The 15,078-nt window shown below is 52.2% G+C and overlaps 1 protein-coding gene across 1 annotated transcript; it reads left to right on the top strand.

Annotated features, from left to right (window-relative positions):
* The first annotated feature begins 2,169 nt into the window (after window positions 1–2,169).
* On the top strand, window positions 2,170–14,511 carry SERPINF1 (serpin family F member 1). Its single transcript, XM_006079758.4, has 8 exons — window positions 2,170–2,322; window positions 6,749–6,834; window positions 8,193–8,391; window positions 9,014–9,169; window positions 9,585–9,788; window positions 11,319–11,461; window positions 13,257–13,467; window positions 14,128–14,511. The coding sequence occupies exons 2-8, from the start codon at window positions 6,757–6,759 to the stop codon at window positions 14,385–14,387; spliced, it is 1,251 nt and encodes a 416-aa protein (XP_006079820.1). The 5' UTR covers window positions 2,170–2,322; window positions 6,749–6,756; the 3' UTR covers window positions 14,388–14,511.
* The last annotated feature ends 567 nt before the right edge of the window (window positions 14,512–15,078 follow it).

Raw genomic sequence — 15,078 nt, 5'->3', positions numbered from 1 at the left:
TATTGCTATTATTCACATTATTTTTCATACTAAATATTCAACATCTAGTGTGTATTTTACATTTACAGGTGATCACAGGAGCTCTGTGGCCACTGTGGTGAGTGGTTATCATACTGGATGGCATGGCTGTAGACAGCTATCACAGAATGTGCTACATTATGCTGGAAGGATCTGGGCTCGTATCAGCCTCTGTTTTTAGCCAGTGGGCTTCTGAAGGACGGGCACCAAGTCTTAATCATCTATGTACTCCTTCTCTGTGTACCTAGCGAGTGATTTGAGTAGAGGTCCTCAGTTTTTGGTTGAAAGGATTGAACTCTGACTGCTTTTTTTCCTTTTTTAAAAATCCGGGTATACTTGCTTTACAATGTTGTACAATAAAGTGAATTAGCTATATGTATACATTTATCCCCTCTCTCTCAGCCTTCCCTGCCCCTGACCCCCACATCCTACCCACCTGGCTCATCACAGAGCACCAAGCTGAGCTCTCGTTGTTATACAGCAGGTTCCCACCAGCTGTCTGCTTTACACATGGTAGTGTGTAGATGGGGCTTCCCTTGTGGCTCAGTCAGTAAAGAATCCGCCTGCAATGTGAAAGACCTGGGTTTGATCCCTGGATAGGGAAGATCCCCTGGAGGAGGGCATGGCAATCCACTCTAGTATTCTTGCCTGGAGAATCCCCATGGACAAAGGAGCCTGGGGGGCTACAGTCCATGGGGTCACAAAGAGCCGGACACAACTGAGTGACTAAGAGCACAGAGTGTTTATGTCAATCCCAATCTCCCAATTCATCCCAGTACCCCCCACCCCTTGTCCACATGGCCATTTTCTATGTCTGTGTCTCTATCCTGCCCTGCAAATAGGTCCATCTGTACCATTTTTCTAGATTCTATATATGTGCGTTACTGTACGATGCTTGTTTTTCTCTTTCTGACTTACTTCACTCTGTATGACAGACACCTGGTTTATCCATATCTCTAGAAATAACCCAATTTTGTTCCTTTTTATGGCTAATATTCCACTGTATATATGTACCACATCTTCTTTATCCATTCATCTGTCAATGGAGAACGCTGACTGTTGACACACTTTTCTTTACATAAATCTCAACCTGGTTCCCTGGGGAGTTCTACCCAGGGACCCTAGATCTGCTCCCTGGAACCTCACATGAAGTGTGTGTGTGTGTGTGTGTGTGTCTGTGCGTGTGTGCGTGTGTGTGTGTGTGTGTTAGTCTCTCAGTTGTGTCCAACTCTTTGCAACCCATGGACTGTCGCCCAACAGGCTCCTCTGTCCACGGGATTCTCCAGGCAAGAATACTGGAGTGGGTAGCCATTCCCTTCTCCAGGGGATCTTCCCAACCCAGGGATTGAACCTGGGTCTCCTGCATTGGCAGGCGGATCTTTTACTGTTTGAGCCACCAGTGAGGGTCCCCTAAATTTTCTCTTCTTAATATCCCAGAGTGCTTTCCTTTCCTTCTCTGACCCCGCCTTCTCTGAACAACCACTGGGCTTGTGTCAGGACTCACACGTGCCTGGAAGAGGTTTTGGTACATTCTCTATAATCATTTCTCATGTCAGTATTTTAGTCTCACAATCACACTGCAAGTTTCTTAATGCCCTGAGGTGAGCACAGCTTCGGAGCACTGCTCCCAGGTGAAATCTACGGTGCCCAGGTGGGTGCCAGGTACTCACACTCGGCCTTCTCTCAGGACTCATGTTTACAGTACATTTCATTTCTTCTGCTCAGATATTTTCCCCACTGCCTCGTCTGATCTTCAGAAATCAGAGCATTTCAGGGCTGAAAAAGCGTACAGACATCCCAGTCCCATTCAGTCATTTTTCAGTCAAGGGTAGGGAGAAGCCATGAATGATGTCTTGCCCCAAATCTCAGTACCAGAACCAAGGACCAGCAAAAACCCGAGTCCCAGTTCTGGACCAGTGTTTTCTCTATTTTGGCTTCCTCCTGGGCCTCCTCCTGCCAGACTCTTCCTCAGCCCTGCTCCCACCCAGGCTGACCAGGCTGCCCTCCGGGGATGGGGGGCACGGCCAGGGCTCCAAAGAAAGGTTTGGTGCTGCAGTCTGATGCGTGAACTGGGGGTGTGTGGCAGAAGGCCAGCAGTGGGTTAAAGTTAACACCAAACAATGATGCAATCACAGATGCAATCACAGACTCCAAATTGAGTGCAGGTCGCTTTAAGAAAGGAGTCGCTGTAATCTGAAGCCTGCTGGACGCTGGCTTGGGAGGCAGCAGAAAAGGCTCTGGTGCTCACAGGAGCCCCTCAGTGTGCAGACCCAGGCTGGGCGCAGAGCGGCGGTGCACCCACAGGTAAAGCAGCTCCTTGTCTAGTCCGCTTGTGTATCAGGGGAAGTTGGGAGGCTCCCCTGGGCTGGGGTGACCAGGGTGAGGCAGGTATAACTCCAGGGAGCAGAAAAGAGGGGTGCCAGGGAGAAGAGGCAGGAAGACCATAGTTCCTCCAGCTTGGGGACCAGGGTGAATAGGTGAGGGACGGCAGAGGGAGTTGGAGGTCAGAAGGTCAGAACCCAATTATCCCTAAACCACTAGGAGAAGAAGCTGGAGAAACTGCACCACTGGAAGAAGCCAGGAAAACTCTTGAATGGAATGGGTTGGAAAGCAGTGGAGGACGGCAGTGGAGGGGAAGAAGCGAGAATGTGGCTAGCTGCTGGGTCAGGTCTGAGCAGCAGTTTGGGGTGGGGTGCTCTGCAACCATTGGGGAAAGAGGCTGTTGGGTGCTGTGCCTCCACTGGGGAGCCCATTGGGCAGCCTGGCCATGGCTTAGGCTTAGCTCCCTGATGCCTTTTCAACATCACTGGTGCTGATTTTAAAGGTAACTTCTCAACACTGCCCAGCAGCTGGCCTGAGGGGAGCCCTCCTGGGGTGGGTGGTGTGCTGGGATGGAGGGCAGCGGGGTCCTTCTCTCCAGGGCCCACCATTTTTCTTTGGCCAAGTCAGCTGCCAGTACAAGCTGGGAGATCAATGGGGTCTTGGCCTCTCACAAACAATGACCACTATTGAGTTCAGCTAGGGTATGGGATTTGGGGGCTTAGCTGCCAGAGCTGGAGAGGTTGGCCGCCCACACTCTCAGTGCTCCCTGGGGCCAGCCACATTGAGGGGCGGGTCTGGGCCAGAGAAGAACTTCAGGCTTCCCAGAAACCCCATCATTGTCTGGCCCATGCCAGTTCACCAGTTCAACCCCCAGGCTGAGGGTGGGAGGGGAAGCGGGCCAGGGAATTCTGTTCCCAAGATTGATCCTTCTGGGGTGCGGGGAGCCGAAACCCCTGGGTGCTCTGCCTCCACGCGTTCAGGTTCCAAGACTTCAGAAAAAAAGTTGCCTGGGGACTTGGTGGGGTCACCATGGTGGGGTGGGGCCGGGCGGTGCCCTTTCCTGCACTGCCTGTGAGGTCCACCGCCATGTGGCTTAAAGGCCGCGTGGTTCTGGGAGGAGGAGGAGGAGGAGGAGGAGGAGGAGTGATGGTGTTTGTCTCACCACTGGGTTTAATCTGAAACACATGTATTGGCTCAAATGTATCCTTCCAGCTGGTAGGCAGGATCCCAGAATCGCAGTTCCTTGTGTCTCTTGATTGGGGCAATGTGGCCGAGAGGCCGGCCTGAGCTCTGCTGAGTGGGAGGAGTCACTTCCTCCCCGCCCCCGCGGCTTGGACACTGCCCTTTGGACGGGATGGTACCACTGTGCCTGTGCCCCTGGCCAGGTGACGGCTGCCTGGCCCAGCCCACAGAACCGTTGTCCCCTTGGAAGACACTGAGTGTGCTCAGAGGGGCCCTCCTGTGCAGAAGACCCTTACTCTCAACCCTCTCCCTGCCCTTGCAGGGGGCTTTCAAGAATCTCTCCATTTCCCTCATCCCCAGGGCTTGAGGTAGAGGGTTCAAAGAGGCACCATTAATACTATGTGTCCTGGCGACTGGCTCTGGCAGCTGTGGACCTGTGTGCCTTTCCCTGCCAGGGTCCCTCACCACCGCATCTTCAGTCCTCAGCTCACCCACGTGGTAACAATGATCAGATGACCCAAGGTTTGAGCTCAAACTCTGTAGAGACTCCTGTAGAGAAGATCCACCTTCAAGAGCATCTGGACTTGGTTTCCTTAAACACCAGGCCAGGGTGGCATCTCTCAGCTCCTCCCTCTTCACTCGGTTCCCTACCCTGGCCCAGGGACTAGAGCTAATGGTTTTTCCTTGAGCCCTGCCACCCCTGCATCTCACTGAATTTCCAGTCTCTGCTGAACCAGTTTGCTGGGGCTCAGGCAGGGAAGGCCCCTGCCAGCTCTGGGTGGGGCTGGCCGGGTGGAGAGAGCAGCTGTGAGCCTGGATGCTGTTACGGGCTCTATCTTGCCCTGCAGAAAGTTCTTCCCATTGCCTCAGTGGACAATTTCTCCCTGAGTGGCAGGGGCTGCCATGCAGAAGAGCAGGTGGCTGAGAACAGAGGGGTCACTGGACCTCACTGGGTGACACGTGCCCAGGGTTTAGAGAGAAAGCCAGGCTGGTGCCCACTGGCCATCCAGCCGTAAGCAGAACAAACTCAGAGGCCATCTTTTCTTTTGCTGCCTTTCACATTGTCCAGAAGATTGTGTGTTAGTCGCTCAGTCGTGTCTGACTCTTTCTGACCCCATGGACTGTAGCCCGCCAGGCTCTTCTGTCCATAGGATTCTCCAGGCAAGGATACTGGAGTGGGTAGCCATTCGCTTCTCCAGGGGATCTTCCTGACTCAGGGATCAAATCTGGGTCTCTCACATTGCAGGCAGATTCTTTACCATCTGAGCCACCAAAGCAGATTTAATATTAAGGACTTTGCCCCAAAATCACACACTGCATTCTTTTTTTTTTTGGCCACGCAGCATGTGGGATCTTAGTTCTCCAACCAGGGATCAAGCCCAGTCCCCTGCATTGCAAGTGCAGAGTCTTAACTATTGGATACCAGGGAATTCCCCACACACTGCACTCTTAATTTTCTTATTTGTTCTGAGAAGTCAGGAAAGTGTGTGTTTGCATGCATGTGTGCTAAGTCACTTGAGTCATGTCCTATTCTTTGTGACCCCATGGACTGTAGCCTGCCAGGCTCGTCTGTCCATGAGATTCTCCAGGCAAGAATACTGGAGTGGGTTGTCATGTTCTCCTCCAGGGGATCTTCCCAATGCAGGCATTGAACCTGTATCTTTTTAGTCTCCTGCATTGGCAAGGGGGTTCTTTACCAGTAGTGCCCCCGGGAAGCCCCGAGTATGTGTTTATGGGTATACAAAAGGAAGAAAGAGCTTGAGACCCTTGGCCTGTGTGTGTGTTGCAGGGAAAGTGAGAGGTAGGGAAGACAGATTACAAGTTCTTGACTCAGCAATGTGAATGGAGGGAGAGCAGAGGTCCTGACTGCTGGGACCTTATCTCTCTTTCTAAACAGAAGGCCCTCAGAAGACCTTATTTATGAACTTCCCACTGCCTTCATTCCCTCCCACCTCCACATCCTGACCCAAGGTTGAGCTTACAGAGGCAATGAATGTAGGAGGGCAAGAGATGGGGGAGCCCTGCACTCAGAGTTCCCTTTGCCCTTGTGGTCCAGGGGTTGGATCAGAGTCTGGTCCAAAGAGGCTACTGCTGGGGAGGTGTAGGGATTTGGGTGGCCTTACTAAGACATGGTATTATTTAACTTGAAGGAAAGAATTCTGAGGAGTGTCAGAGTGGGTTCCAAGCTGGTAGGAGGAAGAGGACTTGGTTCCCCAAGGGGAAAGGGAGGCCCTGGGGTTCCAGGAGTAGGGAGACACAATTTGGCTCAGGGGTCATTGGAGAACTCACCTGTCTTTGGCCCTGCTGAGTGCTACGAAGGCATCACTGAATTTAATTCTCATCACAATAGGTAAGAACTGATTTCCATTTTACAAGAGAAGACACTGGGATTTAGAGAGGTATTAAGACACAGAACTGGGGACTTCCCTGGTAGTCCAGTGACTAAGACAGTGTTCCCAATGCAGGGGGTCTAGTTTCAATCCCTGGTTGGGGAACTGGACCCCACATGCCACAACTAAGAGTTCACACGCATCTAAAGAAAAAAAAAGATTCCCATGTGCTGCAATTGAGACCCGGCCCAGCCATAAGCAAACAAAATAGACACAGGATTGATGGGAATTCCCTGGCAGTCCAGTGGCTAGGACTCAGCATTTTCTCTGCCTGGATCTGGGTTCGATCCCTGGTCAGGGAACTAAGATCCCACGAGTCCCTGATGAAACCGTAGGTTCCAGGACAGAGCAATTCGAGGGAAGAGTTTGAGAGCTTCTTGTGGGGGACCTGGGGCTGGACTGGATGCCCTCATTCTCTGTGTTCTGTGACTCTAACTCTGAGATTCTGCCCCCATGCTGTTACTAGACATAGATCCAAATCCTACATAATGAGCTGGTCAGGTGCCCGCAGGGAGCAGCCTCGGTGTGCATTTGGGCTGGATTACACTCCCACACAGGACCACTGCTGGGCCTTCACCACCCTGGAGGTTTAGGCCTGAAGGAGGGTCTCCTGGCACAGACCATGGATGAAAGCAGAAGCTCGCCACAGGACTGTGGGCTGTGAGGCAGGGGGAGGGCTGGGGAGGTGCTGAGAGGGAGGGGTTAGCAAGCTGAGGGTCCACTTCCAGCCCTGGGGGAGGCTGGGTGGAAGGTGCCTGGCCCTGCTCCCTGCCCAGGGCGGCCGGTGGTGCAGGTGGTGAGGGAAGCAGCCTGCCTCCTCTTTTGCTCTCTTGCAGGCCCCGAGATGCAGGCCCTCGTGCTACTCCTCTGGACTGGAGCCCTGCTTGGGTTTGGCCGCTGCCAGAACGCCAGCCCAGAGGCGGTCAGTAGGAGTTGGGTGTGGTTGGGGGCCTGGGGCGGGGGGGACGTTAGCAATCCCATCCCTGCCTCGCCAGGCAGCACGGGGAGACTGGACAGCACCCAGGCTGCAGGCCAGGCTCTGATCTTTCCATCCAGACAGGGCCTTGGTTTTTCCAAGAGCAAAACAGAAAGCGTCTCGCCCTGCCTTTCAGAGGACAGAGTGGCGGTGGGGCGGGGAAGATCCAATAAGGTGAAAGGCGAAAGCCCTCTAACAAGCCCTTCAGTGAAGATTTTCTCATTACCCTTCATTATTTATGGGTCTCAGTGAGGAGCTGGTGGTCTTGGATGTTTGCTCTGATCCTAACTAGGGGGCAGCAGAGACGTGGAAAGCCCTCTTTCCTGTCCAGAGAGAGCACCGTCGGGTTGCAAAGGCGGATGCCAAGAAGCCTAGGCTATGCGACGGTTGGGGGCTAGGGAGGCGGTGGTGACTGGCCCAAGGGCAGCCAGGGCAGGTGGAGCATACTGGCAGGAGCTCTGGACTTTATTGTGAGTTCCAAGTTTGAATTCTGGTTCCACCTCTCACGTTTTTTTATTTTAGATAAGTCACCGTAACTTGAATCTGTTTTCTTATCTATAAGACAGGATGAAAAATACCCATCCTTACAGGGCCAACATGGACAGTCACTTATTTATCTACTGAACACCTACTCTGTAGGTGCTGGGGATGGGTGGAAATATAAAAGACTCAGTTCTGGCCTTCAAGGAACTGTTTTAAGACATTAATCTTTGAGGATATCACTTACATCAACTAGTATGAAATGAAGTAACTCAAATGAAAAGAACCACCACAGAGCCTGGTGGATGGTATACACATGGTAAGTGGTTAATACATAAGTGGTAGTTGACTCTCAAAAATGGCCAGAGAACTAAAGGTGCCTTCATACTGGGGCCACCAGGGCAAGTCTGTGATGGAGGAGGTGATGTCTGATCAGGGCCGAGAAAGACAAGGGGGGTTGATAGGAGGGTCCAGGTGGAGACCTGGGAGCAGTGGGCAAGGCTGAGCAGACAGGGAGACTGTGGCCTGAGAACAGAATTTCTTGGGAAGGGGGACTTCCCTCCATTTTTTTTTTTTTTCCCATGAGTCACAGGCCTGAAGCTCCCAGGTCACTGGTGTTTAAAGCTGGCCAGTTAACCTCTCTAGCGGGTTGCCTCTCCCCAGTGGAGCACCCCCACAGGAGTAGGGGGCACAGACTCATTCCAACAGATGGCTATACCTCCTCAGGCAGGACAGCCTTCAGGGACCAGAAGGACAGTCCCATGCCAAGCCATGAGACCAGTCACCCCCTGCTCATCTGCACTGGTCCTTGTACTCAAATGCAGGGCTCCCTGGCCCCTGAGAGCACGGGGGCACCAGTGGAGGAAGAGGATCCCTTCTTCAAGGTCCCTGTGAACAAGCTGGCGGCAGCCGTCTCCAACTTCGGCTACGACCTGTACCGCGTGAGATCCGGCGAGAGCCCCACTGCCAACGTGCTGCTGTCTCCGCTCAGCGTGGCCACGGCGCTCTCTGCCCTGTCGCTGGGTGAGTTTTCCGCTGCAGAAAGCCCAGGATCCCGGAGCTGCCCTCTGCCCTCTGTACATACCTGACTCTAGGCCCTGGACACACTTCACTTAGGGAGGGTGATGAGGGCCGAGAGGCTGGCCCAGGGGTCCCAGCACGTAGGAGTGGGGGCTCAGGTGGGGGAGGGGGGACTACTGCTGACACAGTGTGTGGCCCTGGGACCACTTACTGACATTCCTTAAAGGAGCTCCTCCTACGTGCCCACCTCGTCGGCTTGGCTAGATACTGGGGATGTAACTACACACACGCAGACACGGTCTCTGTTCTCACTCGGGCCACACGGCTGAGTTCATGGGGAAAAGTAGGAAATAGGAAGCTGTAGAACAGTCTGGTAAGTGCTGTGATGGGAGAAGCACAGGGACTTTGAACCTCACTCCCATCCTTTTATTTTTCCAGGCCTAATGCCTTTGGCCTACCTTCAGGAAAACCTATTTTTCTTCCACCACCTTCAAATTCCTTCCTGCCTAGAAAGTCTCCAGGTACCAGCAGATAGACAGGCTCAGGGTTCAGGGTCCCCGAGAGCTAGGCTGACATGGGCCTGGCAAGCAGTTATAGAGGCTCACACGCCTGTTCCGCTTGGCAGGTGCGGAACAGCGGACAGAATCCAGCATTCACCGGGCTCTGTACTACGACCTGATCAGTAACCCAGACATCCACGGCACCTACAAGGACCTCCTTGCCTCCGTCACCGCCCCCCAGAAGAACCTTAAGAGTGCTTCCCGGATTATCTTTGAGAGGAGTGAGTTGCTCTGCTGGCCTGAGCTGCCTGAGGCGCGTGGGGCTCTCTGCTGCAATGCATCTGGGGGTTTCTTTCTAAACACCAGAGCACGTCTGCCCAGGGCCAGGCCTGGCACTGGGGGGTGGGCAGGAAGGGGCTGCATGAGTACAAAGAGGATCAGAAAGAGGATATGGGCTGAAGGAGACAGTGGGAGGGTTGGGGGAGGGCAGTCATGTGAAGAGAAAACAGCAATGAGTGAAATCTGTCGTTCCCCATCCAGTGCCCAGGGAAGCTGGCACGAAGTCTGGGAGAGCCCCAGAAGGATGCCAGGCAGGGAGTCAGGGCTTGCCAAGGATCAGGCAGAGCCACAGACTGTCAGGGAGGATGTTGGGTGAGGTCTCAAGAATGCACTAACCTCTGCCCCATCTCTTCGCAGAGCTGAGGATAAAAGCCAGCTTTGTCCCACCCCTGGAGAAGTCATATGGGACCAGGCCCAGAATCCTGACCGGCAACTCTCGAGTAGACCTTCAGGAGATTAACAACTGGGTGCAGGCCCAGATGAAAGGGAAAGTCGCTAGGTCCACGAAGGAGATGCCCAGTGAGATCAGCATTTTCCTCCTGGGCGTGGCTTACTTCAAGGGTGAGGGCTTCTCCACTTGGCTTTCGGCGGAGGGTGGACAGTGGGTGTCAAGAGGGGGCCAGGAAGGAGGCGATGTCAAAGACAGAGGAGGACCCTGGAAAGTTCCTTGCCTGAGGGCTCCTTGCTTGTCACCAAACCCAAGGCAAACAATGGATAAGTACTTACAAAGTGTAAGGGGTGGTGGAGAAAGACCAGCAGAGATAAGGGGGCACTCCCGCTCCTGTGCCTTTTTCGGGGCTGGTAGAGGGTCCATGCCTGGCTCTGGCTGGAGAGATCTGCATGAACTTCATGGCCTTTTGGAACCTGTTTTCTCGTCTGTCACTGGGAGATAAACTGGTTTCAGAGGCACTCTGTGTGTGTGGTCTCCTATCTTCTCACGGACCCAGCATCACGCCTGGGACACACAGCAGGGACTCGATAAACCAGGTGTGTGTGTGTGTGCTAGGTCGATTCAGTTGTGTCTGACTTTGCAACTCTATGGGCTGTAGCCCACCAGGCTCCTTTGTCCATGTCTAGGCAAGAATATTGGAGTGGGTTGCCATGCCCTCCTCCAGGGGATCTTCCCGACCCAGGGATTGAACCCACATCTCTTACGTCTCCTGCACTGGCAGGCAGCTTTACCACCAGCATCACCTGGGAAGCCCTTGATAAATCATGTTAGTTTTCTAATAACATTCTTCTAGGCCATGGTGAGGTACCCAACTATTCCATGGGCCCAGTGTGAGGCCAGCCCTATTCATGAGCCTTGGGTGGGATTTTGGGCAACCTCCCCTTAAAATGCTTCACAACTGTCTATCAGGCAGTGTTGAGAGGGGACCCCCTAAACCCCAGAGAAAAGTCCTTCATGAAGCACTGAGCTCCAGGAAATGAAGAAGCTGTTACAGACCAGCACGTTAAAGACCACGTTAAACGATCGGCTCACTGTGTGAGCATGGGCAAGTCACTTCACCTCTCTGGGCGTTGATGCTTTTCATCTATGAGATGGTCGATGACATGACGTCCAGGTCCCTTCCAGCTCTGGTCTCCCTGCAGTCTGTCTCCTGGACACATCACTGTAGAAGTGTGTACCAGTTCACCTTTCTCCTAGCTATCACAGAACTTGAATAAACCTGACAATATTTCTGAGTTTACATATGGAAGGTAGTCAGGACCCTCAAAATATCATGGTCCAGACTGCCCATCCTGAGACAGAGCTATTCCCTGACATGTTCGGGCCTCTGATGACTCAGGTTCCTGCTGTTGTTTAACTGCTAAGTGGACTCTTTTGCAGTCCCACGGACTGTAGCTCCTCTGTCCATGGGATTTCCCAGGCAAGCATACTGGAGTGGGTGGCCACGCCGTCCTCCAGGTGATCTTCCCAACCCAAGAGTCACACCTGTGTCTCCTGCATTGACAGGAGACGCAGGTCAATTCTCAGTTCTTTACCACTGAGCCATCAGGGAATCCCAAGTTTCCCGTAGCCGGGCAATTTCCAGCAGTATGCCTTTCTGGTCTCCTGGGTCTCAGGGCACTCCATCTGTTTCATTCCAGGGCAGTGGGTAACAAAGTTTGACTCCAGAAAAACTTCCCTGGAGGATTTCTACTTGGATGAGGAGAGGACCGTGAAAGTCCCCATGATGTCAGACCCTAAGGCCGTTTTACGGTACGGCTTGGATTCTGATCTCAACTGCAAGGTCTGTATGGGCAGTGTGAGTGGCGGTGTGGGTTCAGGAAGGATGGTGCAATGGGAATAGAATGGCCTTTGAGATCTGACAGCAGTCTGAATTATTTATTGACTTATTTACGGCTGAGCTGGGTCTTCACTGCTGCGCAGCATGGACTTTCTCTAGTTGTGGGATGGGCTTCTCACTGTGGCTTATCTTGTTATGGAGCTGTTTGAATTTTACCTGCCATGTGCCCTTCAGTAAGTTAAGAGCTTTTCTGAGCTCTTACTGGAGTGGGTTGCCATGTCCTCCTCCAGGGGATCTTCCCAACCCAGGGATTGAACCCAGGTCTCCTGCATTGCAGGTGGATTCTTTACCAGCTGAGCCACAAGGAAAGCCCAAGAATACTGGAGTGGGTAGCCTATCCCTTTTCTTGTGGACCTTCCCGACTCAGGAATCAAACTGGGGTCTCCTGCATTGCAGGCAGATTCTTTACCAACTGAGCTACCAGGGAAGCCCCACTAGCTGAGCCCTTTGTTTCTAAAACTGAAGGGCCATAGCTATTGAAACTTATCCTCTGACTCAAGGTTTGTTGCAAGGGTTGGTAAAGTGAAATTGAGTCCTCAAGACTGGGCACTCAAATTCTGGTTATTTTTTTCTTTCCTTCTTCTCTTTTTTGGGGGAGAACTTGTATTTATAAAAATCCAAACTTTCAAACGGAGAAGGCAATGGCAACCCACTCCAGTACTCTTGCCTGGAAAATCCCATGGGCAGAGGAGCCTGGTAGACTGCCGTCTATGGGGTCGCTAAGAGTCGGACATGACTGACCGACTTCACTTTCACTTTTCACTTCATGCGTTGGAGAAGGAAATGGCAACCCACTCCAGTGTTCTTGCCTGGAGAATCCCAGGGATGGGGGAGCCTGGTGGGCTGCTGTCTATGGGGTCGCACAGAGTTGGACATGACTGAAGTGACTTAGCAGCAGCAGCAGCAGCAAACTTTCAAAATCTGTCTCGAACTCCAAGTTGCTGGCATTCTAAGTCTCTCCTAGGTGACTTAAGAAAATTCTAAGTCAGTAGTTTTTTTCTTTGGGAATCTGAAAAAATGCCTGAAGCACTGGAGAGAAATGCCACCTATGCATCTCTGCAGGTGATTCCAGGGGCTCCTGGGACCCCCGATGCCATCTGCCCTTAGGTTAAAGGCCTCTGCTCAGAGGGCCACTGTATTGCCGCTTCTGCACTGCTCTTCCCAGTGCTCATTTCTAGTCCTGGCTCTGTATATAACAGATGATCAGTAACTATTGGCAGGAAAACCTTGGGAGAGAACAAAGGCCTGGGAATTCAATTCTGGCTCTTTAGAAAACCACAGAAGAAAATTCTTTAAGCAGATAACTTCAGTTGGTATTAGGCTAAGACAAGACAGTGGCTTATGCTTGAAGAAACATCAGTAGATAGCTTTTGTTTATGTAGCTGCATCAGGTCTTAGTTGCCTCGTGCAGGATCTCTCACTGCAGTACAAGGACTCTCTAGTTGTGGCCCATGGGCTTAGTTGCTCTGCAGCATGTGGGATCTTACTTCTCAGCCCAGGGATTGAACCACTGCCTCCTGCAATGCCAGAAAACCACTCTACCACCAGGGAAGTCCCATCAGTAGACATCTCGCTGCTGGAAAGCAACAGCTTAGAGGGACAACTGTTACACAGATGAGGGGCGGGGAAGCAAGGCAAGGCCTGGTCCCAGGAGAGAAGGCGGCTTGGGGTGTTTGTCCATCGCTAAGCTCCTGGGCTCCAAACGACTAACCCATGTGCCTCCTCCCTGTTGTTTCAGATCGCCCAGCTGCCCTTGACCGGGAGCACAAGTATCATCTTCTTCCTGCCTCAGAAAGTGACCCAGAACTTGACCTTGATAGAAGAGAGCCTCACCTCTGAGTTCATTCATGACATAGACCGAGAACTGAAGACTGTTCAGGCGGTCCTGACCATTCCCAAGCTGAAGCTGAGTTATGAAGGCGAACTCACGAAGTCCATGCAGGAGCTGAGTACGGCTGCAACACCTCTTTGCTCTTGGGGAGGGTGGGGCTGAATCTTTGAGCCTTCCTTCCACCTTGCTGCAAAGTGAGAGTCGCTCAGTTGTGTTTAATTCTGCGACCCCATGGACTCTACAGTCCATGGAATTCTCCAGGCCAGAATACTGGAGTGGGTAGCCTTTCTCTTCTCCAGGGGATCTTCTCAACCCAGGGACTGAACCCAGGTCTCCTGCATTGCAGGCAGATTCTTTACCAGCTGAGCCACAAGGGAAGCCCTCCGCCTTGCTAAGCAGAATGCAAAGCCTCCAGGGACTAGTACTGGGGCCCGGGATGATCCCTTCATTCTAATAGTGCTGGAGGGGAAGACTGAACTGCCTTCCTTATCAGACTCATTCCTAAGCCCTTAAGAGCAAACATCCTGTAACAGGAACTCCGAACACCACCTCTCAAGACAGGTCCCTTGACCTCATTTCTAATCTTAACCTCACTGGCTGTGTGCTCTTAGGCAAGTCACTTAACCCTTAACCAGCCCAGAACTCTACGTACGTCATAGACAGTCAAAAGCAGTGTTCCACCCGCACTTAGCTTGCATTCTTGAGAATCAAGATTGTATTCTTCCTTGCAGCGTTCACAAGGCAAGGTTTTAATGGAAATCTTTCTCAATTTCTGCAGAGCTGCAATCCCTGTTTGATGCACCAGACTTTAGCAAGATCACAGGCAAACCTATCAAACTTACTCAAGTGGAACATCGCGTCGGATTCGAGTGGAATGAGGATGGGGCGGGTACTAACTCCAGCCCAGGGGTCCAGCCTACCCGCCTCACGTTCCCTCTGGACTATCACCTTAACCAACCTTTCATCTTTGTACTGAGGGACACAGACACAGGGGCCCTTCTCTTCATAGGCAAAATTCTGGACCCCAGGGGCACTTAGTACTCCAACTTAATGTTCAAATACCCCAGAAGAAAAAACACTAGAGGGATGGCAGATTATATATTATACGAAGGCTGCCCCTACATTTCAATGTATACTTTGCAATAAAAGTGCTTTATCCTTACCTTTTGTTACCCTGCTCCTCCTCCTATTTTGAGCTATGTTAAATTTAATATGAAGACAAACAGCCCTTTAGGAATTTTTTGGTCCCATCTTTATAGGCTGGGTCTATCTAAACTGCAGAAAGTCACCATATGAGATATGAACTTTAGTTACCTGCACTATATGATGCTGGGACTGATTCTCTGCTCTGTGGGGGTTCACACTTTAGGACACCAGTCCCCCTGGGAAGAGATTTCCTGTCTCTACAATCAGTGGAGCCAGCTCTTAAATACACAGGACTTTGCATGCTAAGTCGCTTCAGTCGTGTCTGACTCTTTGCGACCCTATGGACTGTTGCCCGCCAGGCTCCTCTGTCCATGGGATTCTCCAGACAAGAATACTGGAGTGGGTTGCCACGCCTTCCTCCAGGGGGTCTTCCCGACCCAGGGACTGAAGCCGCATCTCTGTCTCCTGCACTGGCAGGTGGGCTCTTCACCACTGGCACCACCTGGGAAGCACAGGACTTCAGGGTTTTCTTTTGTGGCCACACTACATAGCATGTGGGATCCTAGTTACCCTGGGTCTCCTG

This window comes from Bubalus bubalis, chromosome 3, assembly GCF_019923935.1.
Source record: "Bubalus bubalis isolate 160015118507 breed Murrah chromosome 3, NDDB_SH_1, whole genome shotgun sequence".
NCBI lineage: Eukaryota > Metazoa > Chordata > Mammalia > Artiodactyla > Bovidae > Bubalus > Bubalus bubalis.
This window is presented reverse-complemented; position numbering and strand designations above follow the sequence as displayed.